The following is a 25234-nucleotide window of genomic DNA, read 5'->3' on the forward strand; positions in this document are numbered from 1 at the left end:
CCCTGAAGGGATTATGTATGTCTCTAGGCACGGGATTTTGTCACATTCATATACAAGGATGTAGGTGGGGGAAAGTCACTAGACGATTAAGCACACATTGTAGTGTGTGAAACGCGTCTACCTTGTCACATTGGGATGTCCAGTCAATAAATCTGGAGTGCAGCCGTTTCTTTTTCTTTATTGATTATCCACGGAGGCGAGCCGGGGCGTGCATCGGTGTGTGTCATTTGGCTTATGGACCACCTTGAGCAGTGAGTTATTTTTCTTGAAAGGATTTCCCTAGCTTGCATTAATTTTCTCTCAATTTGTATTTGGCTATGGGACAGGAAGTGAAGGTAAATCTCCTCAATGGGACACCGATGTCGAAAAATATTCTTACAGGGGTTATAACACTCCCTTGCTCTATCCAAAACGGGGAAACAGTTTTGCCTATAGTTCTACTTTTGTGTCAGGGAGATCTCTCTGGATCATTGTGTGTGGCCATTGCCCAGGAGAAATTGTTTTCTCCTGCAGTGAATGTTGTGATCATTGCCTGCAAAAATCTGCTCCTTTATGGCTACCCCAAGGGCCTATGTCACATTTTAAAGATTTTGTTGCAGTGATCTGTAGCGCTTAGACTTATTCTCCTTAAAATTGGGATTGAACTCCCATGCATGAATTTTACCAATAGGTAAGCCTATAATAAGGCTTACCTGCAAGTACTGTAAACCTCACTGAAGCGTGCACCGTTTAGGAGGTATTTACTGCAGATGCAGCCGGTGACGTCACCGGCGCTTGCGCTCTGCAGGAACGGCATACTCATGCCATTCCTTCAGAGTCCTGTGCTATAAATGGCAGCTCCCGCACTCATGTGCAGGAGTGATGTCCTCACGGCTCCAGCCACCTCCACAGCCCAAGTCCGCGAACCCGGAAGGAAGACCAGGCGAACATGGAAACTCCTTCAGCGGTGATAGTGCGCCGCCAGAGGGCTTTGTTCTAAGGCATGGGTGTCCAACCTTTTGGCTTCTCCGGGCCACATTGAGTGTAGAGAAATTTTCTCGGGCCGCATATAAAATATATACTATAGTTAAGGTACAGTTGTGTTCAAAATTATTCAACCCCCACTGAAATTGATTGTTTTGGCCAGTTTGACATTGATTTTGATCATTCAGTCATCCTGCTTACAATTAAATCAAAGAGGCACTTGTAGGTGAGACAAATATAACATTTATAATGAAATAACCACAAATGTCTTTTTTCTGTGCTCACATCATTATCAGTTTTATTCAACCCCCAAGTGAAATTCAATCTTAGTACTTAGTACAACATCCTTTTACAGTTATAACAGCTTTGAAACGTGAAGCATAGCTTGACACAAGTGTCTTGCAGCGATCTATGGGTATCTTCGCCCATTCGTCATGGGCAAAAGCCTCCAGTTCAGTCACATTCTTAGGCTTGTGCACTGCAACTGCTTTCTTTAAGTCCCACCAGAGGTTCTCAATCGGATTTAAGTCAGATGACTGTGATGGCCACTCCAAAATGTTCCAGCCTTTAATCTGCAACCATGCTCTAGTGGACTTGGAGGTATGCTTGGGATCATTGTCCTGTTGAAAGGTCCAACGTCTCCAAAGCCTCAGGTTTGTGACGGACTGCATCACATTGTCATCCAATATCTCCTGGTACTGAAGAGAATTCATGGTACCTTGCACACGCTGAAGCTTCCCTGTACCTGCAGAAGCAAAACAGCCCCAAAGCATGATTGACCCCCCACCATGCTTCACAGTAGGCAAGGTGTCCTTTTCTTCATAGGCCTTGTTCTTCCTCCTCCAAACATAGCGTTGATCCATGGGCCCAAACAGTTCTAATTTTGTTTCCTCAGTCCACAGAACACTATCCCAAAACTTCTGTGGTTTGTCCACATGACTTTGGCATACTGCAGTCGACTCTTCTTATTCTTTGGAGACAGCAAGGGGGTGCGCCTGGGAGTTCTGGCATGGAGGCCTTCATTATGCAGTATGCGCCATATTGTCTGAGCAGAAACTGCAGTACCCACATCTGACAAATCTTTTCTCAGTTCCTCAGCAGTCACACGGGGACTTTTCTCCACTCTATGCTTCAGGTAGCGCACAGCAGTTGAAGTCAGCATCTTCTTTCTGCCATGACCAGGTAGCGTTTCAACAGTGCCCTTTGCCTTGAATTTGCGAATGATGCGTCCTATGGTGTCTCTTGGTATGTTTAACATCTTTGCAATCTTCTTATAGCCATTGCCCTTCCTGTGAAGAGTAATCACCTCTTCTCTTGTCTTTCTGGACCATTCTCTTGACTTCACCATGTTTGTAACCACACCAGTAAATGTCTAGAAGGAGCTGAGTATCACAGTCATTTTAAAGCTGCCTAATTGATGCTTATTAGGCTTTATTGCTGCTCCCTGACATCCACAGGTGTTTTCAATACCTGATTGAAAACACTTCAGTGAACCTCCTGTTCTTCAGAGTGGTAGTCTTTAAGGAGTTGAATAATTGTGTCCATGAAGAATTCACAAAAGAAACATTTGCTACTGTATTACAAAACCAATTGATGTCATTTTAGTTGCATATGGTTCTTTAAGAAGTCCTTGTAGGATTTCATTCTGAATACAATTACAAATGTACACTAAATTCCCTAAAACCCTTTACAGCATTGGGGGCATGGGCATCCGCAGGTAGGGGCAAGGGGGACAAATGCCCCCCCTGGAATCTCAACTTCCCCTTTCATGTGGTTGTTAAGCCATTTTATACCATCCTGTCTGGTCTGTTTAATAATCCTGTCTGCCCGTGCGTCTGTGTGTCTGTGTATGTGTTTTAAAAAAATAAGCCTTTCTTTACCAGTTTTCAGAGGGACGAGCACCGCTCACGTGACCTGTCAGCTCTCTCCTCTCCCCGTCTGACAGCTGCCTGCAGCGGGCAGGGCCAAGGATTCCTCACTGATGTCAGTCAGAAGGGGATGAGGAGGGGAGGGGGTGAGGAGAAGAGAGGCGGTGGGTCACGTGAGCGGCGAGTGGTGCTCTGAAAATTTGTAAAGAATGGCTTATTTTTATAAAACACAGACACAGGGGCACACAGGATTATTAAACAGACTGTAGACAGGATATGAAACTTTAAATGAAATTTACAGCAGCAGGAGGGGAGGGCGGGCACTGACACAGGAGCAGACAGGCATGGAGATTGAGGGGAGAGAGGACAGGAGGGCTGCGGATGACAGAGGCATGTAAACTGACCAGTGTCAGGGCTCAGCAGCCATGGTATACTGTGGTCAGTTTACAGAGGGGAGGACATAACCAGGGAGGATCAGCCAGGTATTTTAGGTGATAGAAGGGGCCAAATTGCACAACAAAGCACTGTGCTGTATAACATGCTTTAACCACTTGCCGACTGCCTAACGCCGATCTACGTCGGCAGTCAGCCCCTCACAGGCAAAGTGACGTAGGGCTACGTCACTAGCTTGTGAGGGTCTAGGGAGCGAGCGCGCGCCCCCACTCCCGCGTGGTCACGGACCCCCCCCGCGCGCGTGTGACCAGCGGACCCGATGTCCGCCGGTCACTCTGCGATCGGCGGGGGAGAGGGAGAAAGTCAGGCGGCTTGTGTAAACAAGCCACCTGTCATTCTCCCCGGTGTATGAAGGCTGATCATACGGTTCTACTATGTAGAAGCGTCGATCACTCTTCATACATCTGAAGCCACAGCCAATCACAGTTAGAATCACGCCCCTAGGGACACACACAGCCCCTCCCTCTCTAATAAAGTTAACCCTTCACTACCAGTGTATTTTTACAGTAACAGTGCATATGTATAGCACTGATTACTGTAGAAATGTCACTGGTAACCCCAAAAGTGTCAAAAATGTCAGTCAAGGGTCCGATTCTGTCCGCCGCAATGTTGCAGTACCGCAAAAAAAATCGCAGATCGCCGCCATTACGCGTTAAAAAAAAAAATGACAAAAATCTTTCCCTTTGTTAGTAAACGCGATAACTTTTGCGCAAACCAATCAAAATACGCTTTTTTTTTTTTTTTTTTACCAAACATAGGTAGCATAAAACAAATTGGCCGAAAAATGTTAAATTTTGATTTTTACATTTTTTTTGGGGGGGAATTTCATATAAATAAAATGTGAAAAATATTGCTATTTTTGCAAAATTGACGCTCTTTTTTGTTTATAGCGCGTGATCAAAAAATCGCACAGGTGATCAAATACCACCAAAAGAAAGCTCTGTTTGTGGGAAAAAAAGGACGCCAAATTTGTTTAGGTACAGCGTCGCACGACCGCGCAATTGTCCGTTAAAGTCACACAGTGCCGAATCGCAAAATACCCCCTGGTCGGAATGGGGTAAAATCTTCCGGGGCTTAAGTGGTAAGGGAACAGGATACATTTTTTTTTTTTTTTTTTTTTTTTTTAGGTTAAAAATGCTTTAAAAATAAATTCTGGTGTTTGCTCTTTAAACATAAATACTCAAAATTAGTATAATGACTAAGCAGGGGCGGACGTACAGGGGTCGCAGGGGTCGCCATGGCGGACCGGGCCCCATGCTGCAGGGGGCCCGAGAGGGCCCCCTGTATGTATAGAGAGGAGGAGACCGAGCGAACAAGTGCAGCGGAGACCGAAGCTCCCCGATCCTCAGCGAGTTAAACACACACGGCAGCTGATCTCTCTCCCCAGCTGCCTGTGTGTGAGTGCAGAAACTGAAAGCAGAGCGAGCACTGACTGAACCCGCCCCTCCCCCTTCCTGTGTGTTTCCTGTACAGTACACGGAGGAGAGGAGGCGGGACCAGTCTCTCCACTCTGCCACAGCATCGCTCTGATCTGAGGTCTGTGATGTTTAACTACTACTAACTTGCAAGGGGGGATGTATGGAGATGGAGGGGAGTGTAAAGCTCAGGGGGGGGGATGTATGGAGATGGAGGGGAGTGTAAAGCTTGGGGGGGGGGGGGAGGTGAGGATGTATGGAGATGGAGGGGAGTGTAAAGCTTGGGGGGGGGGGGAGGTGAGGATGTATGGAGATGGAGGGGAGTGTAAAGCTCAGGGGGGGGGGGATGTATGGAGATGGAGGGGAGTGTAAAGCTTGGGGGGGGGGGAGGTGAGGATGTATGGAGATGGAGGGGAGTGTAAAGCTCGGGGGGGGGGGATGTATGGAGATGGAGGGGAGTGTAAAGCTTGGGGAGGGGGTGAGGATGTATGGAGATGGAGGGGAGTGTAAAGTTCGGGGGGGGGATGTATGGAGATGGAGGGGAGTGTAAAGTTCGGGGGGGGGATGTATGGAGATGGAGGGGAGTGTAAAGCTTGGGGGGGGGAGGTGAGGATGTATGGAGATGGAGGGGAGTGTAAAGCTTGGGGGGGGGGATGTATGGAGATGGAGGGGAGTGTAAAGCTTGGGGAGGGGGTGAGGATGTATGGAGATGGAGGGGAGTGTAAAGCTCGGGGGGGGGGGATGTATGGAGATGGAGGGGAGTGTAAAGCTTGGGGAGGGGGTGAGGATGTATGGAGATGGAGGGGTGTGTAAAGCTCGGGGGGGGGGGGGATGTATGGAGATGTCTCAAAGGTGGAATATCAGGGGTCTGTTTAGACTCCTGATATTTCGCCTAAAAAATTGTAAAAAAATATAAAAAAAAAAAAATTAATAAAGCAAATGGTAGAAAAATGTAATTAAAATAAAAAAACTACTGACACCAACTACCAGAACTGGCAGAACTACCACACAAACATTGCACTTGTGACCGGCCCTGGCGTTCCGCCACCAGGCTGGGAGGGAAGGGCCCCGTCCCGGGGGGCCCTTTATGGTTTCTTGCATCGGGGCCCTGAAGGTTCTAGTTACGCCACTGTGACTAAGCCCCTCCCCTTCATGACATTGTTGAAAAGGGGCGGAGCAAGGGTGACCAAAAATGATGCCCCCCCCTGAAAAAAGTTCTGCGGACGCCCATGATTGGGGGTTGAATAATTTGAACACAACTGTATATAAGTAATAAAATGCGTTGCGCCCTTTCCGTGCTGCCGCACCCCCCCCCCCCCCCAGCACTAATTTAACACAACTAGTGGATGATCCCCTCCGAGGCAGCCTCTGCCTACAGTTAGTTGAAAGCTGCTGTGGCCGTGCCCCCGACTCAACTTCCTTCCTCCCCAGCAAAAAAAAAAAACAATTGTCAGGGGACAGTGGGCCGCAGGTTGGACATGCCTGTTCTAAGGTAAGTTTCACATGATGTAGTATGCAATGCGGTGCATACTAGCGCATTATGACTTTGCCTTGCAGGTTTAAAAAAAAAAAAAAGCTAGCTGTTTACTACCGCTTTACCACTTGCCCTCTGGAAGATTTACCCCTCCTTCATGACCAGGCCATTTTTTGAGATACGACACTGCATTACTTTAACTGACAATTGCGTGGTCGTGCAACGCTGTGCCCAAACAAAATTTATGTCCTTTTTTCCCACAAATAGAGCTTTCTTTTGGTGGTATTTGATCACCTGCGTTTTTTTTTTTTTTTTTTTATTCTGCTATAATATAAAACTGTAAAAAAGAAAAATCTAATTTCTTCATCAATTGTGGCCAATATGTATTCTGTTACATATTTTTGGAGGAACACCGGATCAGTGCCTTCCCGGATCAGTAGGGAAGGCACCGGATCAGTGCCTTCCCTACTGACAGAACTGTGATCTGCCTTGTTTACATGGGCAGATCAGTATTCTATCTGTGTACTGATTGATCATCCTGTGCCGCAGGACCCGCTGATCAGTCCTACTGTGTAGAGTTGGAAGAGCGAGCCGGCGTGCCCTCGTGCCCGATACCCCGGATGTTCAGGATCACGTGTGTATATATATATATATACGTGATCCTGCGCAGCGTGCCCACCCTGTAGCAGTAAAACTATAGGGTGGTCGGCAAGTCGTTAAAGAGACCTGGTCATCAGACCATTCATGTCAACAGTTATTCTCCCAATACAGTAAAACCTTGGATTGAGAGTAACTTGGTTTGAGACCGCTTTGAAAGAGAAGTAAAATTTTCCAATAAATTTTGACTTGATAAACAAGCGATGTCTTGATATACAATTAGCGTCATGTCACAACTGAGTAAAAAAGAGAAGATAGGCATCTCTAAGTGTAGTAATATGGTTACATTTATTGAAGGTACAACCTTTATCAACTCTCATGGTTGATGATTAAAGCAGGCACATCTAAGTATGCAGGCATCTGGGGTAAACCTATCCACATAGACCATAATCCACACCGCCATCAACGTCCTCACTTCCACACTGCGATCCATGAGCGCTTCAAGCCTCGCTTTCAGATCACTCTACTGCAGGGTAGTCTTCCTGGTCACAATTGCAGACTGACAGCGGTGAGAGCTGGTGGCGCGGAGGACGGTCTATGTGGACCGCTTTACCTCGGATGCCTGCATTCTTAGATGTGCCTCTTTTAATCATGAACCATGCGAGTTGCTAAATGTTGTACCTTCAATAAATGTAACCATATTGCTGCACTTAGAGGCTCCTCTCTTCTCTTTTACACTCTGTAGTTCCTGCTGGATTTTGCTTCTAATCCCCGTGGAGGCTGCCATTTGTGGATGGACATTTTATGGTTACACAACCTATCACATTGCTATAATCTTTTTATATGGACTATAAATTGAAGGATTTATGAATAAATGGTTGTGGAACGAATCATCTGAGTTTCTTATGGGGAAATTCACTTTGATATAAGAGTGCTTTGGAATGGTGTTTTGGTAAATGGACAAGGAGAGAGAAGAGTAAATGACAGAAAACAATGGAGATTCCTCCATTCAATGTGGATGGGGAAATTTAATTGATTTTTTATCTTTCTACCTATAGGCTGAACAAGAGAAAACCAGGCTGTAAATGGCCAGCCTTTGTTATCAACAGATATACAGCTCTAAGGCTGGATTCAGACATATGCAGCTGCAGTTTGCAGTCCAGAGTTCGCTGCGTTTCTGATAATGGATTCAGGTGTAAATTTTTACCCGCACCGGACCCTTTTCAAAACCGCACTTCGGTCTCCCCGCACATGTGTGAACTGGCTCCATTGAAAGCCGGTCACAATCACATGGTTTGCGAATTGGATGTGGTTAAAAAAATCCAAATTTGCATATGTGTAAACCCCTAAGCACATTCACATACGAGGAAGTGCGCGGATATGTTTCAGCAGGAATTAAAAGTATACCTCCTGTCCTGTTTACTGTTCTCATCCAAAAGTAAAAATAAAATAAAATAATTTTTGGTTGTCACCACTACTGGGAAAGAGGTGAAATCTTCCAATGGGGGCATTAGTTCTAGTGACAACCAGGGATTCCTTAAAAATGTAGGGATGGCCTCTCACTTCCTGTTTTGGCTATGGGACAGGCAGTAAGGAAATTTTCCCAATAGAACAGAGGTGTGTGTTTTTTTTTTTTTTTTTTTTTTTTTTTTTTTTTGCCATAACGGGTTATAACCCTTCCTTGCTCTATCTAAAGTGGAGAAAAAAACACAAGTTTTTTGCCTTTTAGTCCTAGTTAAGACCAGGGATACATTTTTCAGGGTACTGCTTGAAGGATAATTTCACCTCTTGTTACATGTTCCATCCGTATTTAGGGGCTCCATAATCCATTCACAGAGTTGGGGCGCTGTTGAGCACTATAAATAGTTTATTGATGCTTCCCTTCACTTGGGAGGTACAAGCAAGCAGCTTACACTGACAGTCTGGAAGAGCCCTGCATTGCACCCGTGATCTGCTCCTCACGGGTGCAATGCTTTGCAGGCGCCTAGTAAAAAAAAAAATAATAAATGCACCTTCTTTTTTTTTTTTTTTTTCTGCAAAAAGATGTGTATTTTTTATATATATATATATATATATATATATATATATATATATATATATATATATATATATATATATATATATATATATATATATATATATATATATATATATATATATAATTTTTTTATTGCAAAGGTGAACTTTGTCCTTTTTAAGCACAATTAACATTTCTAAATGTTCCCTATAATATACCAGTTCTTCCCTGTCAGGTTTCAGAATCTTTTTACGTTTATCAATTCAATATCCACATACTACCCTAGTGGCTTAAAAGTGGGCAGAGCCCTTATAACATGCAATAATCTATAAACACCTTAAATCCATTGAATACACAGCCCTCTAAGCAATAATTCACCAGACAAATATCTTTTCTTTATAACCGGCTCATGCAATATACAAATGTCAACATCTGGTTTGTTGGATAAGCCGTCGTGTTGACTTTATGGGAGAGCTCCTTCACATACGCTTGGCTTCAGTGTAGATTGGGGAATATATGTTGGTTTGGTGTAGAATTGCTTCCATTTACCATTTTTAATAACATTCTATTTTAAATATTTTTCTATACATGACATATTGCAGCCAGAGAAATTAAAGTATAACTAAAGGCAAACTTTTTTTTTTTTTTTTTTTATTTATTGCTGTCTATGCCCCGTTAACCACTTAAGCCCCGGAGGATTTTCCTGCTAAAAGACCAGGGGGTATTTTGCGATTCGGCACTGCGTGAATTTAACGGAAAATTGCGCGGTCGTGCGACGCTGTACCTAAACGAATTTGACGTCCTTTTTTTCCCACAAACAGAGCTTTCTTTTGGTGGTATTTGATCACCTGTGCGATTTTTTGATCACGCGCTATAAACAAAAAAAGAGCGACAATTTTGCAAAAATAGCAATATTTTTCACATTTTTTATATGAAATTCCCCAAAAAAATGTAAAAATCAAAATTTTTTAACATTTTCGGCCAATTTGTTTTATCCTACCTATGTTTGGTAAAAAAAATCGCAAAAAGCGTATTTTTATTGGTTTGCGCAAAAGTTATCGCGTTTACTAACAAAGGGAAAGATTTTTGTCATTTTTGTTGTGTTTTTTTTTTTTTTTAACGCGTAATGGCGGCGATCTGCGATTTTTTTTTTTTTTGCGGTACTGCGACATTGCGGCGGACAGATCGGACCCTTGACTGACATTTTTGACACTTTTGGGGTTACCAGTGACATTTCTACAGTAATCAGTGCTATACATATGCACTGTTAGGCTCCTTTCACACGGCCGCTCCGCTGCTTTCCGTGTGTCCGCAAATCATCCTATTTTTTTGCGGATGATTTGCGGACATCAATGTAAGTGAATGGCACTGCGGATGTCAGCGGAATACGATCCGCTGACATCCGATTTTCCTCCTTTCAGTTCTGTTCCGTTTTTTGGAACGGAACAGAACCCCATTTTTCCATCCGTGTAAAAAACGGAAAGGAAGGAAAATCGGATGTCAGCGGTGTCATCCGCTGACATCCGCAGTGCCATATACTTACATTATGTCCGCATATCATCCGCAAACGGATGGGATGATATGCGGGCACACGGAGCGGATGACACAAATGTCATCCGCTCCGTGGAAAAAAAAAAAAAAAAGTCCCGCAGCGGACTACAGCAGCGGAGCGGCCATCTGAAAGGACCCTTACTGTAAAAATACACTGGTAGTGAAGGGGTAAACTTTATTTGGGAGGGAGGGGCTGTGCTTTCTACTGTGATTGGCTGTGGCTTGAGCTGTAAGGACACTGATCAATGGATCTACATAGTAGATCCGTGTGATCAGTGTCTTTACACCGAGGAGAATGACAGGTGGCTTGTTTACACAAGCTGCCTGACATTCTCCCTCTCCCCCGACGATCGCCGAGTGACCGGCGGACATCGGGTCAGCTGGTCACACGCGCGGGGGGTCCGTGACCGCGCGGGAGCTGGAGCGCGCCTCCGCGGGCGCGCGCTCGCTCCCCAGACCCTCCCAGGCTAGTGACGTTAATTAACGTCACTCTGCCTGGCAGGGGCTGACCGCCGCAGTAAATCTACTTGCGGCGGTCGGCAAGCGGTTAAGGAAATTCACCCTCTCTATTTGTCCTGTTTTTCATTATCATTGAAAGTTAAAAGTAAATCCAACAATTTGGGTTGTCCTCAGAAAAGTAATACAGGGGAAAACTTCCAATAGGTACATTAGTTCTGGGGGGGGGCAAAGAATTCCCATTTATTATGCAGAGATTTCCTCTCACTTCCTGTTTGGCTATGGGACAGGAAGTTAAGGGAAGTGTCTGCAATGGAACACAGATGGCAAAAAAAACCTGACTGGGGTTATAACCCTCCCCTACTCTATCCAAAATGGAAAAAAAAAAAAAAGTTTTGCCTGTAGCTCTACTTTATTTACCCCCTCTGCATGACTGTATTAAACTACAGATAACCTTTACAGGGAAAATCTACAAATCTGTATTACAGTTGGGGAAATATGGAACAGCATGTAAAATAAGCACAATAAAAGTACTCTAGAGGCCGCCTTAGATCCATGTGTGTGCATAGATGTGTGTGTGTGTTTTTTTTTTTGTTTTTTTTTTTTTTTTTTTAGCTTTAGCAGAAATGTGGAAAATAAATTTTAAAAAAAACTGCTTGTCCAAGGGACTAAATCGGGGTCCTGATGTAAAAAAAATAAATAAATAAAGGATTTAAATCTGAGGTGCTTTTAGGATTGTCTGGGGCGTTTTTATAAACGAAAGGGGCTTTATAGCGACTTAAGCCCCGAACACATGTTAAGAATATCGCACAAAAGTTATTTCTAATTTAATTGCATGTGAGTCCTAATATCACACAGGCCAGTGATACTATAAATATGAAAATTCTCATACGATTAAATAAAACGTTCCGTGTGCGTAGCTACATTGCACTGTGGAGTCGGAAATGATGTCATAACTTGACCCTGTGCTTGCCACGCCTTTTTGGGTTCGGAGTCTTGAGGAAATTAGTTGTCTGCATATACATCGGTTCTTTCGTGTTTGGTAATTTTTGTTTTATATTACTTTTTTTTTTTTTTTTTTTTTCCAAAATGCACTTCTACAAACCCTTCCAGTGGGCATGCTGGGCGTTTTGGCCATCCAAAATGTCATGAAAAAGAAGAAATGGAGCACAGCAATTGAAGCAATAGCTGCGGAATCGAGAGAACTGCTCACACACGTCACTTCGGCGTTGTGCGACTTTAACTGACAATTGCGCGGTCATGCGACACCATACCCAAACAAAATTTACATTTTTTTTTCCCCACAAACAGAGCTTTCTTTTGGTGGTATTTGATCACCTGTGCGATTTTTACTTTTTGCGCTATAAACAAAAAAAGAGCGTTTATTTTGAAAAATAACAATATTTTTAACATTTTTTTATATGAAATTCCCCCCCAAAAAAGATGTAAAAAACAATTTTTTTTTTAAATTTTTGGCCAATTTGTTTTCTGCTACCCATGTTTGGTAAAAAAAATTCACAATAAGCGTATTTTGATTGGTTTGCGCAAAAGTTATTGCGTTTACTAACTAAGGGAAAGATTTATGTCATTTTGTGTGCTTTTTTTTTTTTTTTTGTCGGGACTGCGACATTGCGGCGGACAGATCGGACCCTTGACTGATATTTTTGACACTTTTGGGGGTACCAGTGACATTACTGCAGTAATCAGTGCTATATATATGCACTGTTACTAAAAATGACACTGGCAGGGAAGGGGTTAATTTTATTGGAGAGGGAGGGGTTAATGTATGCCTGGTGCTTACTAACGTGTGGGGGGGAGGTGACTGTGTGACACAGGGACAGATCCAGGGTTCAGCTATGCTGAACCCTGAAATCTGACCCTGCCTGTCACTTAGGAGATCCGCCCGCTCTGTTTACACAGGCCGGCGGATCTCCAAACTAGATTCCCCGGCGATCGGGGAAGAGCGGCGGCAATCGCCGCCGCTCCTCCCCTGGCCCGACTCCCGCTGTAAATGAAAACAGAGGGAGCGAGCCTCCGGCGAGATAGGGGAAAGTCTGGTGACGTAGACCTACGTCGCCAGACGATAACGAGCCACTGTGCTGCAGTAGCAGCACAGTGACCAGTGGTAAAGCGGTTAGACCGTTTGTCCGTTTTTCATCCATCCGTTGATGGATGAAAAACGGATGATCATCCGGTTTCATCCGCTTCCGTCAATATCCGTTTTTTTAATGGGTAAAAGCCCTAATTTTCTTCCGTTTTCTTCGTTAAAAAAACGGATCAGACAAAAAACTGATGTAAACTGACAAATGGTTGAAAAACTGGATGAAAAACTGATGAATACTTCATCCATTTTGATGTAACTGAACTGGTGAAATGAACGGTCCGTATATGTGAAAGGGGCCTTAACTTAAAAAATGCTTTTAATACTGGGCTGTTTATCTCCTACTCACCTCCCTGCCCATCTCCAGTAGCGCACCCGGGGACCAGCAGTGAGGGGAGAGACCTTGCAGTGTCATGAGCATTGATTGGGTGCTCCTCAGAAAAGGGGAGTGTTGGGCTCTCAACACTCAGCAGATGCACAGGCCCCAACAAGGAAATAATGTAGAGATTGAGGGTATGATCGATAGAGAATTCAGGCCAACATTCCAGGTACATAGAAAAAACAAAAAAGGGGAAACTCCCTAGTGGGACTTAACGGCTGTTAAAGTAATTGTAAAGGTTAGATTTTTTTTTATAAAAATAACTAACAAACCTGTTCTACTTTCCTGCTCTCTACAAGGATTTTGCACAGAGCAGCCCCGATCCTCCTCTTCTGGGGTGCCCCGCTGGCCCTCCTGGCTCCTCCTCTTCATCAGGTGCCCCCACGGAGAGCCCCTTTCCTTGGGGTTACCAGTGCAGGCGCTTCCGAGTCATGCTGCTGAGTCCATTGACACAGAAAGCTGGACTGTAGCGGGAGCCAATGGCTGCTACTGGCTGCTACTGCTATCAGTTTATCTAATGAGGATAGAGATAGCGGCTGGAGCCGCTGGGCTTGTGCACATGCTGGAACATGTAGGCTCAGCTAAGAGGGGGGGGGGGGGGGGGCTCTAGGGGCAGCAGCACCAAAGAAGGTTTTTCACCTTAATGCACAGAATGCATTAAGGTGAAAAACCTTGAGACCATATAATCCCTTTAAAGTCCCACCAGGGGGTTTCCCTTTTTTGTTTTTTCAATGAGGGAAAAGTAAATTCCTTCAGGTGACCCTTGCACACAGAAGCACTTAGGTGCTCAGTAGAAGCTTATGCTGAGCAGCAATATTAAGCACCAGTGTCTGCTCCCTAATAGGATAAGTTCACCTTTTAACCTCTTCACACCCATGCTATAGCCGAAAGACTGCTACAGCGTGGGCCTTAATTGCTGGGAGAGTGCCCATATAAGTGCTCGCATGCCCCCTGCGGGGTGCGACCAGCACGATCTTATCAGCGAGTCCATGAGACTCATCTGATAACAGATCAGTGTAAGGGGCCGATCTGGGCCCCTTTACCACGTGATCAGCTATCAGCCAATGACCGCTGATCATGTGATGTAAACAGAAGCCGGTAAATCAGCTTTTCTTTCCCCTCACGTCAGGTGACAAAAAGCTGATTACCGGTTTGTATAAACGGGACATTTGTCCTGCACACGGAGAGTCACTGTCACCTCATCAGTGCCAACCAGTGCCCATAAGCACTGCTAAGCAGTGCCACCTATCAGTGCCCGCCAATGCTGCCAATCAGTGCCTCATCTGTGGTATTTATCAGTAGTGCCTCCTATTAATGCCCATCAGTGCAGTCTCATCAGCGCACATCAATGAAGGAGAAATTTTATAACAAACTATAAAAACTTTTTAATTTTCGGTGTTTTTTTGTATAGCAAAAAATGAAATTATGAAAATGAAAAAATGAAAACCCTAGTAATGATTAAATACCACCAAAAAGAAAGTTCTATGTGTGTGAAAAAAAAAATGATAAAAATGTCATATGGGTACAAGTGAAGCATGACCACGCAATTGTCACTAAAAGCTGAAAATCGGCCTGGGCAGGTAGGGGGCTTAAGTGTACAGTAAGTGGTTAAAAATAAATGCACTTTTTTTTTGGCGCCTGGAAGTTAAGGGCTCCTGCAGACTGTCAGTGTAATCTGTGTACCTATACATCTCTGCCAGGAAGAAATAATGAACTACCAGCACACTTAACAGCGCCGTGTTAGTTCATTAAGACCTACAAGCTGACAGCCGCAGAGGATGTCGGTACTTGTAGTTGTCATTCACAGAACTCTGTAAATGAATGGTGCGGCTGTGTCGGCAGAGCCCTGCACAACCATGCGCTTTTCAAAAATTGATAGCTGGTATGGGCAACCTCTCCCTGTACTGCCGTGACACTGAGGACTTCGATCACAGAGCCACTACAGGAACATAAAAATCAAAAAACGTGCTGCGCCAGAAGTGCACAAAAATAATTAGTGATTACATGAATCAACAAGTGTTATCAACAAAATATGGTGTCCATCATATGTGCTCTGATGAAACATAAATGTTCATATAAAGTGCTCCAAAGTAATGATTAGTATATCCAGGTGATGACAGGACAGCCTCAATCCCTTGTGAATCAACCAGGAGGTGAAGGCTGGAGAGGTTACCTGTGATAGTCTGTTTATCCCCTGATATGCTCATGCTGGCCCGTTTGGGTCTGGTATCAAGGTGAGAGGCCAATCTTACTGGTGGAGGGAGTTCACACACTGGTGGTTCCTGGTTGATTCACAAGGGATTGAGGCTGTCCTGTCATCACCTGGATATACTAATCACAGATTTTACCCCCTTCCTTACCAGGGCCTATTTTGCGATTCGGCACTGCGTGACTTTAATGGACAATTGTGCGGTCGTGCGACGCTGTACCTAAACTAATTTGACGTCCTTTTTTTCCCACAAACAGAGCTTTCTTTTGGTGGTATTTGATCACCTTTTGTGATTTTTTTTTTTTTTTTTTTTTTTTTTATCATGCGCTATAAACAAAAAAAGAGCGTAAATTTTGCAAAAATAACAATATTTTTCAAATTTTTTTTATATGAAATCCCCCCCCCCCCCCCCAAAAAAAAAATGTAAAAATCAAAATTTTTTTAACATTTTCAGCCTATTTGTTTTATGCTACATATGTTTGGTAAAAAAAAAATCGCAAAAAGCGTATTTTGATTTGTTTGCACAAAAGTTTGTGCGTTTACTAACAAAGGGAAAGATTTTTGTAATTTTTGTTGTTTTTTTTTTTTTTAACGCGTAATGGCGGCGATCTGCAATTTTTTTTTTTTTTTTTTTTTTTGCGGTACTGCGACATTGCGGCGGACAAATCGGACCCTTGACTGACATTTTTGACACTTTTGGGGTTACCAGTGACATTACTACAGTAATCAGTGCTATAAATATGCACTGTTACTGTAAAATTACACTGGCAGTGAAGGGGTTAACTTTTTTGAGAGGGAGGGGCTATGTGTGTCCCTAGGGGCGTGATTCTAACTGTGATTGGCTGTGGCTTGAGGTGTAGGAACAGTGATCAACGGTCCTACATAGTAGAACCGTATGATCACTATTTCTACACAGGGGAGAATGACAGGCGGCTTGTTTACACCAGCCGCCTGCCCTTTCTCCCTCTCCACCGACGATCGCGAGTGACTGGCGGACGATCGGGTCCGCCGGTCACACGTGCGGGGGGTCTGTGACCACGCGGGAGCGCGCCTCCGGCGGCGCTCGCTCCTGAAAGCCCCCACAGGCTAGCGACGTAGTACTACGTTGCTTTGCCTGTGAGGGGCTGACTGCCGCAGTAAATAGTCGTGCGGCGGTCGGCAAGCGGTTAAGCACCCTCCGCCCCCCCCCCCTTTCTGCACTTGCCTGCTGCTGACATGCCTGCCTGCAGTGTCTAATTAAGGCCTGAATAATATTAATAATAACGTGACCACTTATAAAAGACACAGCCCCCCTCACCCTTTTTAACATTTCTGTTTTAAACTGAATGGGTTGTTTTACGAAGTAAGGATTCAGATATACTTTAAGAATTATCACTCCTCATAGAATAAGACTGGAATTTTTTTTTTTTTTTTTTTGTAATACATTTGTGTTTTTTATTAATTATAGGCTGGCAGCCGCGTTATTTTGTATTGGACAGGGGCATCTTGTCATATTATGACTCTCAGGATGATGTTGGAAAGGGAAGTAAAGGAAGCGTTAAAATGGCTGTGTGTGAAATCCGAGGTATGTTTTTCATTATTTTTGATTTGTATATCATTGTGGTATTAGCATCTTCTGTTTAGTACAGTAGTTTCAATGATAGTATAATGACTGAGGAAGAAACCTGACTGGTCCTGAAAGCTTGCATCTTTTTATAGCTTTTAATTCGAGGAGAATGGACATCAATTAAGCTCCAAATTTTCCATATTTAATTGATCAAACCCGATACAAGGCTCTACACTTAGAAACTAGTAGTAATGTTCAGTCATACAGGGACAATAAAACAATAACACTTTGACATGCTTTACAGTATATGAAATGAGGGTGGGGAACCTTGAACAGGAAAAAAATACTTTTACCAGTGTAAGAGATTTGTCAGCATTGGATAAAATAGTGTAGCAATGGGGGAAGTTTGATATCCTAGAGGTAGAAGAATGGTGTCAGGATCAGGCAAATATTCCTAAAATTCATTTTAGGAAAATTCTGAAACCTTCTAGGATTTGTGAATGCCTTCAAGCACCCAGAAAGCAGTAGGAGTCTCCGAGGAAATTATTGCAAAGATTTGTGCAAACTTTAATGCATATCCTTAGCTGTCCTGTTTTAGAGATATGAATATGTTCCCTGCTTTAACAGAAAAGCTAAAACTTTTGTATCCCTTTTACAGAAATGTACAGTATCTATCAAGATTAAACTCCCATTGTAGAGTATGCCTTTAATTTATCATCAAAGCTATGTGCAGACTTCTAGAAAAAGCTGTGAGCTAATTTTGTTTGAAGGGCATAGGAATTCTATTTTTGGTCATTTTAGCAAATCCATAGCAACTGCAGATTAAATTGCAAAGGAAATTTAATAGCGGTGAATCATAAAATGCGTTGCATGGCAGCTCTTCATGTCCCGTCAGTTTTGGCAAAGGTAGAGTCTTGCTTTAAAAAATGGAAAGGTGCATGTGGGATGGGCGTTAAATGACGATCTCCTGATATGTACAGTATCATCAAAAGTATACAGTTGACTCATATTATTTGTAATAAAATCCTTCCTTTTATATATCTTTAAAACAGGACAAAACATTCACTGAGCAAAAACAAATCCATTTTAAAATCAGATAGAGGTTGTAGTCAGATATTGCGTGGAGCATGCCTACATGTTTCGGGGTACAGACCACTTCTTCGGGGCTTCAAACTCTGTCTGACAGGTACATTCAGGCTAGAGGGAGACCATGAATAGGAACCAACCCATGAACACAGGGTAGGACAGACGGTCATACCGGCTATCATGTAAACTTCTTTTCAAAGGATGCCAGAATTGTCACTCTCAATCCTTCTGATGGCCTGCTAGGAAACGGGAAAGGAATTCCAGATCCAAGCATAGAGTGTACAACTCATGGGACAGCACCAACAATAGGAAAGACGCCAAACGATAGCAACAAAATTAGGGTCAGGTCCTCCCCAGCCATAGGTCAATGGGTATCCAGAGAATTAAGACAAATGCTGCCATGGATACTTTCCTCCTTCCTAGGAAAAAATCCCAAACTTGTCATTCAAATGTCAAAGCCTGTCTTACCCATTAAAGTTCTTTGATAGTTGGACGACAGGGGTGAGGATTGGCACCTGGAAGGGTGAAGCCTAAAACTGACTCCGACAGTGTGGAAAGCTCCATGTACTCTAGGCTTAGTATCCAATATGGTTCCACAGGGATTGCTATAAAACTGACACCACAAGGTCCTTTCACCTCATCACTATTGTTCCCTTGGGAAAGTTTTAGGCCAGGTCAAGGGTAATTATAAGCGGCCCATAAGGATGAGATGTTGTGCATTTTGACCAGACAAGTTTATGCTTGTGCAGATAGCCAACAGCTCTGGATATGTTTCTACCCTAAGCAAGAGATCTAATGAAGTTCTCAATAGGTGCTGGCATATAGGTTTGAAACCACTTTTTTGACGGAGCAAACCAGAAGGAGAGTTTCATGAGATTTGCTTAATTTAAAATTGTATATCTGGTCCTTTAATGTGTACACGCTTGTCCTGGTACCCAAATGAAGCTGCTCTTTCCATCCCTTGCAGTGCACCAGGCTGACAGCTGTCGAATGGATCTCTTCATACCGAGAGAGCAATGCTTCTACTTGCGTGCGGAGAATGCAGCTGAAAGGCAGAGGTGGCTGGTGGCCCTGGGCTCTTCCAAAGCTTGCCTTGGAGATATCACCACCCATCAAGCAAAAGGCATGTAAGGACCGCTGTTCAGCATAGAATGAAAAATGATTATTTGTACTCTAATTCAAGATACAATAAAGACTTTTATAAGTCTATTAAAATGCCCCCCCCCCCCCAACCCACTGATACCTTTCTGGAGATACCCCACTGCTCCTTCCTCTGCCCCAGGCCTCATCAAAATAACTTGGTGTTGGCTGACATCACCGCCTCTTTCATATGCCATTGGTGTCCAGACCTGATTACTGTTACATAGTAAGGAGGGTATATGCTCTCTCATCCCCAGAAGCAGCAAGCTGAGGCAGGAGTGGTGTGTAAGCACTGCGGAGGTAAGTTTCAGTGGGTCAAGTAGGTAATTTCAAAAAACGCTGTCAGTATGTTCTGATTGGTCATAGTTGCAGTGGTTGATTTGCTAAAACTGGAGAGTGCAAAATCTGCAGCGCTGCATAAAAACCAATCATCTTCCTGCTTTTTTTTTTTTTTTTTCTTTTGTCAAAGCTTAATTGAGCAAGCTGAAGGTAGTCAATCAGCTTCTAACCTGTACAACTGCACCAAATTTTGCACTCTCCAGTTTGTCTCTTTATGGTCATGTGGTCCATCTCCGTACCACAAAGGTCCATCCAGACTCTGATTCTGTATTTACCTGTTAAGGTGACAAAAACTGTTGTGTCTTTTAATACATGTAACTATATTTTATTATGTTTAAACAGTAAATTGTGAAGCAAACAATGCATTTAAAAGTAGTCAAATAGCCTGTGATGTCGTACAGGCAATTCAATTTGTATCTGGCACACGTAAAGGGGAGGTCCCACTTCATGCCCTTAAGCAAAACTGGAGGGATTTCCTTTCATTCCTTTCACTTCCTAAGTGAGGGAATCCTTAAAGCGATTTTTTTTTTTTTTTTGAGTAACAAACAGATCCTGTTCCCTTAAAGCATGTTATACAGCACAGTGCTTGTGCTGTGTAATTTGGCCCACCATATCCCCTAAAAAAAATCTGGCTGATCCTGCCAGTTTCTGCCCTGACACCGTGGTCTGTTTATGTGCCTCCGTCATCCACAGCCCTGCACTGCCCTCTCTCTTCTTTTGTGTGAGGGATGTACGGAGACGAAGCATCTCCCCAGTCAGGGCCTAAAGTCGGGCATACTGCAGGGGATCCTGGGTCCTAACATATAAAGCTTCCTGGGTGCTTACCATGTCTTCAGCCCTAGTTAGATCAGCTTTCCTTTCTCTACGGATTTTGGCAATAATGGTCTGAGATTGTCCCCGGGTATATGCCTTAAAAGCGTCCCAAACAGTCATCACTAAAGCTGAGTCGGGATTGACAGGCTCGACCTGGGCAAGAAGGGGGATCGCCACAAAAAAAAATCGTGATGAGAGTTGGTAGACTTATGCCCTTTCAGGAGTTCAGGCGACTGTATTTGGTCCCTAAATCCTTTGAATTTAGATACTGGCAATTGAGACATGCCACCGGGGCTCTGTTCCCGGAGCTTATTCTTGAATCCGACTCCCTGGCATGTCTTCTTACCTAAAGTGTGATGGAAAAACCTTTTTATCTTCCCTCTATTTATATCTGACACTGGCCCATGACACTAAACCGACTCGCTCAGTTGACAAGTGGAAGGCAGATATTCCTGCTCTCAGTGAGTGGGAGGATTGCGTCTCTTCCTTTGTTCCTTCTATGATAGCAGCAAAGGACCGATTTTCATACAACACAAGTTTCTCCATAGGGCATACTTCACTCTGCAGCGGCTGTCCCACATATACCCTCAGCTGGATCCCAAATGTACCAGATGCAATCAGGAGAGTGGAACCTTTTAGCATTTGGCCTGGTCTTGCCCTAAACTTCCTCCATACTGGAAAGCAGGAGTTGCCACCATGAGCAACCAATGTGATACTAAGGTGCCTCTAGACCCTCTTGTCCTTCTGCTGAGCCATTTGGAGGATGTGGGGGGGAGACAGATACACCAAGCTCTCTCACTTTCACCCTGTTTTATGCCAGAAGAGAAATCCTTTTGAGATGGAAATCTGGAGATCCCCCCTACTCACACTTCCTGGCAGAAAACAGTCAACTCAGCCCTACCTCTGTATAGAATCACATATGAGAGCAGATAGTGCCCAAGAAAATTTGGTAGCTGGGTAGACGCACATGGTTAAAATGTCTGAATGGATGCCCTCATTGTCCTGGATATGCAACAAGGCCACCCTGTATTCTCTCTCTCTCTCTCTCCCCCCCCCCCTTCTTTCGCCCATGCATTCCTCTCACCCCCCCCCCCCCCCGGAGCCCTTCTTCTCCATGCCCCACCCCCACTTTACCTTCCATCCTCAGACTTCAACTGGTTAATTTTAGTGGATATAGGATAATAAAGTTTAATGATATAATACACTTCTCCTTTAAGTTTCAAATGGTTGGGAATCATATTATGTATGGTGTGTAACTAGGGGTTAGCCCCCTATTCAAGAACTTTTCTTTTTCTTTTGTCAATGATTACATTGTCGTGCAATGTGTTGGATGCCTTTATGCATTTGTTTTGTAATGCTGATTTGTTCAATAAAATTCTGTTAAACGATATGCAATCCACAAAACCAATATAAAACAAATAGTATTTGGGGTCTGCACTAACTAACCACAGTGTGGTTAAAATATTGAAATCTCTCAGAAATATCTTTTAGTTGCATTTGCAGAAAGCATGCATTTTGTGTGATTTGCGAGAGTGGAATTGTCCTGCATAACCACGTCACCCGCTAAGTCTAGATTCTCATCTATGCGGCCCTCCGAGCCGCGTTTTACATGGGCATAGCAGCCCATTAATTTGAATGGGCTCCTATGCCTCCAGAAACACAGAAAAAAGATCCCTGCACCATTTCTGGAATTGCAGCCCACACGGAAATTGCAAGTTCCCAGTGCGGGTGTGATTTCCAGTGCGTGTGATGTGCCATAAGGATTAATGGCACCAGAAAATAACACATGTTTCATCAAATAGGTCCTACTAACCTTGTGAGGTGGTTTGTGTGTGCTGTACATTTAATAGAGTACACCGATTTTTGATGAAGAATACCCTTTCTAATGAAGCCCTGGTTTATTCCAATGCATTAATAGATCACTGACCGGTTTCACTTGTTTCCTGAAAAATTTTTTGCTGTTATCTGATTGTTTGCAAGGCACCATACAGATCAATTCGAAATCCGTTCTTGCCTATGTATTGAAGCCAGACAACTGGTAAAATATCAGAGTAGTTGCCATTTTTTTTCCTAAACATGATTACAGTTGTACGATATTAATCAATGTTTCAAGAAGACCTGTATCTTGTATGTAACATCCATACAAACACCTTTTTTTTTTTTTTTTTTTCTGTACAAGAATATATACGCTTGGCTGACTTAACAGAGCAGCTTTTATTAAGCTGAGTGCAATAGTAAAGTGTATGCTGTATTTTATGTAGAATCTCTACATGGATTGTTAAGCAACTTTTATCACTCTATGCTACAGTGCTGTATTTTTATGCACCTGCTAATGAAAATGTACCTTCTCTAGAAATGATTTCAGACAGCGAATCCTTGGGACGGAAACTGTCAGAGCTTCGGCTGTTCTGTGATTTGCTTATGGAACAAGTGATGGAAGTAAAAGGAGCAGTGGATGCAGATGATCCAGGAGAACCTCCCAACAAGGAGGTAAAGTAATTGTAACATTGCACCCAAGACATGTCCAAGGACATCATGGCTAGATCCCTCATGCACAAAAGTTATTTGAGTGGCTCAGTACATTTGTATTTTGAATCAGTCAAGACTACATGTTTCACCACCATGCTTTATCAGGTTACACAAAATCCCTGGGGCTGAAATCTTAAAGTGGACCTGAATTTTAAAAAACATTTTCTTTTCTAGAAAACATTTAGAAATATTTATTGTGCCTAATCTAAACCCTGAATAATGTAACCTTGGCCTGTAACTCCTCTTGAAAGATAGCAGAACTCTTCTATTGTCTACTTCCTAATAGCTCTATAACGTATCTGCAGTGTGAGATCATCTAAGGCACTGTTGCTTATTTTTATTGAGATTTGGTGATGTCATTTCTGTGCTGTTCACTGTTCACCTTGCTGGAGAGAACTCTCTCAAAGGACATGCAGACAAGAATCTCCCTGCTTCTGCTTCATTTATTTTGTGGATCTGTGCTCTCTGAACCTCTGCTTCTTGAGCATTGCTGCACCATTCCACAGACCACCAGCCACTATGGAGGGCAGCCATGACGCGAGGAAGCAAAACCCTGCTTCCCTGCTGAGATGACAACCTCAATGCAAAGACAAATTGTAAAACAAGGCAATGGAATTCTTACAATAGACAGATTATAGCTGTGGAGTTCTGTGCCAGATATATTTTCAGAGACTAATTCAAAGGTTTGTATGTGAAGCAGTGTGTTAACCATAGACCCTGGCAGGTAGATGTTAGCAAATAGTCCAACCGATCTTATTTCTCTTTCGTTAATCAATGGACCCAGCGCTCCATAAATCATAACTACTAGGTTATATTGCCTCCTCCAGGAGTAGGACTAGGCAGAACAAATAACACCTGGCTATGCCCATGGGCTGTCCTCAGCTGGTATATAACCCCCCTCTCTGCTCTAGGTAATCCATTTTAACCTGTATAGTCAGGACCAAGGGTCCATGCTGGGATATGTGGTCCAAGCTATTTCTTTCTCCTTCCTTGCATCTTCTTCTTCTTTCTTTTTTTTTTTCCCTTGGGAGATCTACAATCAACGGCTGGGCAGCGGGCTGGATATTCTAGATGCAGTGATTTCCCCCCCCCCCCCCGCCTGTTCAGCGAGCGTGTGCAGACTGCAGCTCCGCGCTAGGTCTGCCACGACATAGCCTCACAGACAGAGGCTGGCCCACGAGTTAAACGTTTTGCAGAGTCCTATACGACCGGCGCTGGTCCGAGTCGCAGCGTTCCATTGGCCGACAGCTCCCCCACTTTGGTAGAAGGGGAATGGGGGAGGTCTCCCCGCCATTCCCTTTTTGTAAGGTCTTGGGGTGGTGTGGGCCCTACCCTGACGGTATGTGGGGGGTTCCAGCGCAGAGGGCGTAGCGGAGACCCCTAGGTGCATGCCCTGCTGTGTGTGTGTATGGCGCAGTTTGGGGGTCCCCAGTGCAGAGAGTGCAGAGCGCACCGCGGAGTTCCCCTAAATGTCCCTGATGGTGTACAGTACCTTTTAGGTGGGGGGGGCGCACAGTGGTTTGAAAGGCACAGAGTGTTCCTGGCAGCAGGCTTTTGACCTACACAGCAGCCGACGGTAATGTTTGGGAAGTCCAATAACGTGGCAGACATTTTTCCATTAGTTTGGCTGGTCTCCGGCAAGCGGCCATGTTTGTGTAGCCCGGTGACGCCATGGCGGCTATTTTTTCCTTAATCGGCAAGACGCTGGAGACGGCCAGAACCTCATGGAGAGGCCGGAGCTCCTCTTCTTCATCCTCAGCCTCCTCTTCCTGTCATATGAATATGGGTCCGAATTTTCAGTGTTCCTCCGGTCGGTAGGTGGGGTCCCTGTTATCTCTGCCGTGCTGATAGGTACCCTAAAGTTTTGGGGGGGGGGGGGGATCCTTTAGTGGTTCCAAAAGATTGTTTGTTTCATACTGCAAGGCTTCCTTTCTCTATGAAGCCTCAGGGTCACGTCTTCCCCACTGACCCCCCTCATGGAGGTGGCAGGTCCCTCTGAACCCCAGCTTCCCATGGTTGTGCTGACAGCGGTCCTGCAGTCCTTAGTATCCCGGGGTGGAAGTGGCATGTGGACAGAGGCCCCGGGGGAAGCGTCATCCATCCCCTGCTCAGACTCTCATCTGATTCTGAGCTTGATGCCGCAGTCGGCGTGGCCCATCCAGGGGGCTTAATATCACACTCCCAGATCCGTCCGATAGCATTGTGGCAGCAGCAAATGAAAGCGCTAGTAGACGCACTTATTACTGCCGTGCAAAAGACTTTAAATATGGAGGATGCGGCTCATATAGCCACGGACGT

At 44.1% G+C, this 25234-nt stretch overlaps 1 protein-coding gene across 1 annotated transcript in view; it reads left to right on the forward strand.

Annotated features, from left to right (window-relative positions):
- Positions 1-25234, forward strand: part of LOC309547054 (pleckstrin homology domain-containing family A member 3-like) — a 99847-nt gene that overhangs the window by 30270 nt on the left and 44343 nt on the right. The window contains exons 2-4 of the mRNA XM_082246840.1: positions 16931-17047; positions 19083-19238; positions 22761-22897. Of these exons, the coding sequence (XP_082102966.1) occupies positions 16931-17047; positions 19083-19238; positions 22761-22897 (410 nt within the window). The remainder of the gene's footprint in view (positions 1-16930; positions 17048-19082; positions 19239-22760; positions 22898-25234) is intronic.

Source organism: Pelophylax lessonae (assembly GCF_965119305.1).
Source record: "Pelophylax lessonae genome assembly, chromosome: 2".
Classification (NCBI taxonomy): Eukaryota; Metazoa; Chordata; class Amphibia; order Anura; family Ranidae; genus Pelophylax; species Pelophylax lessonae.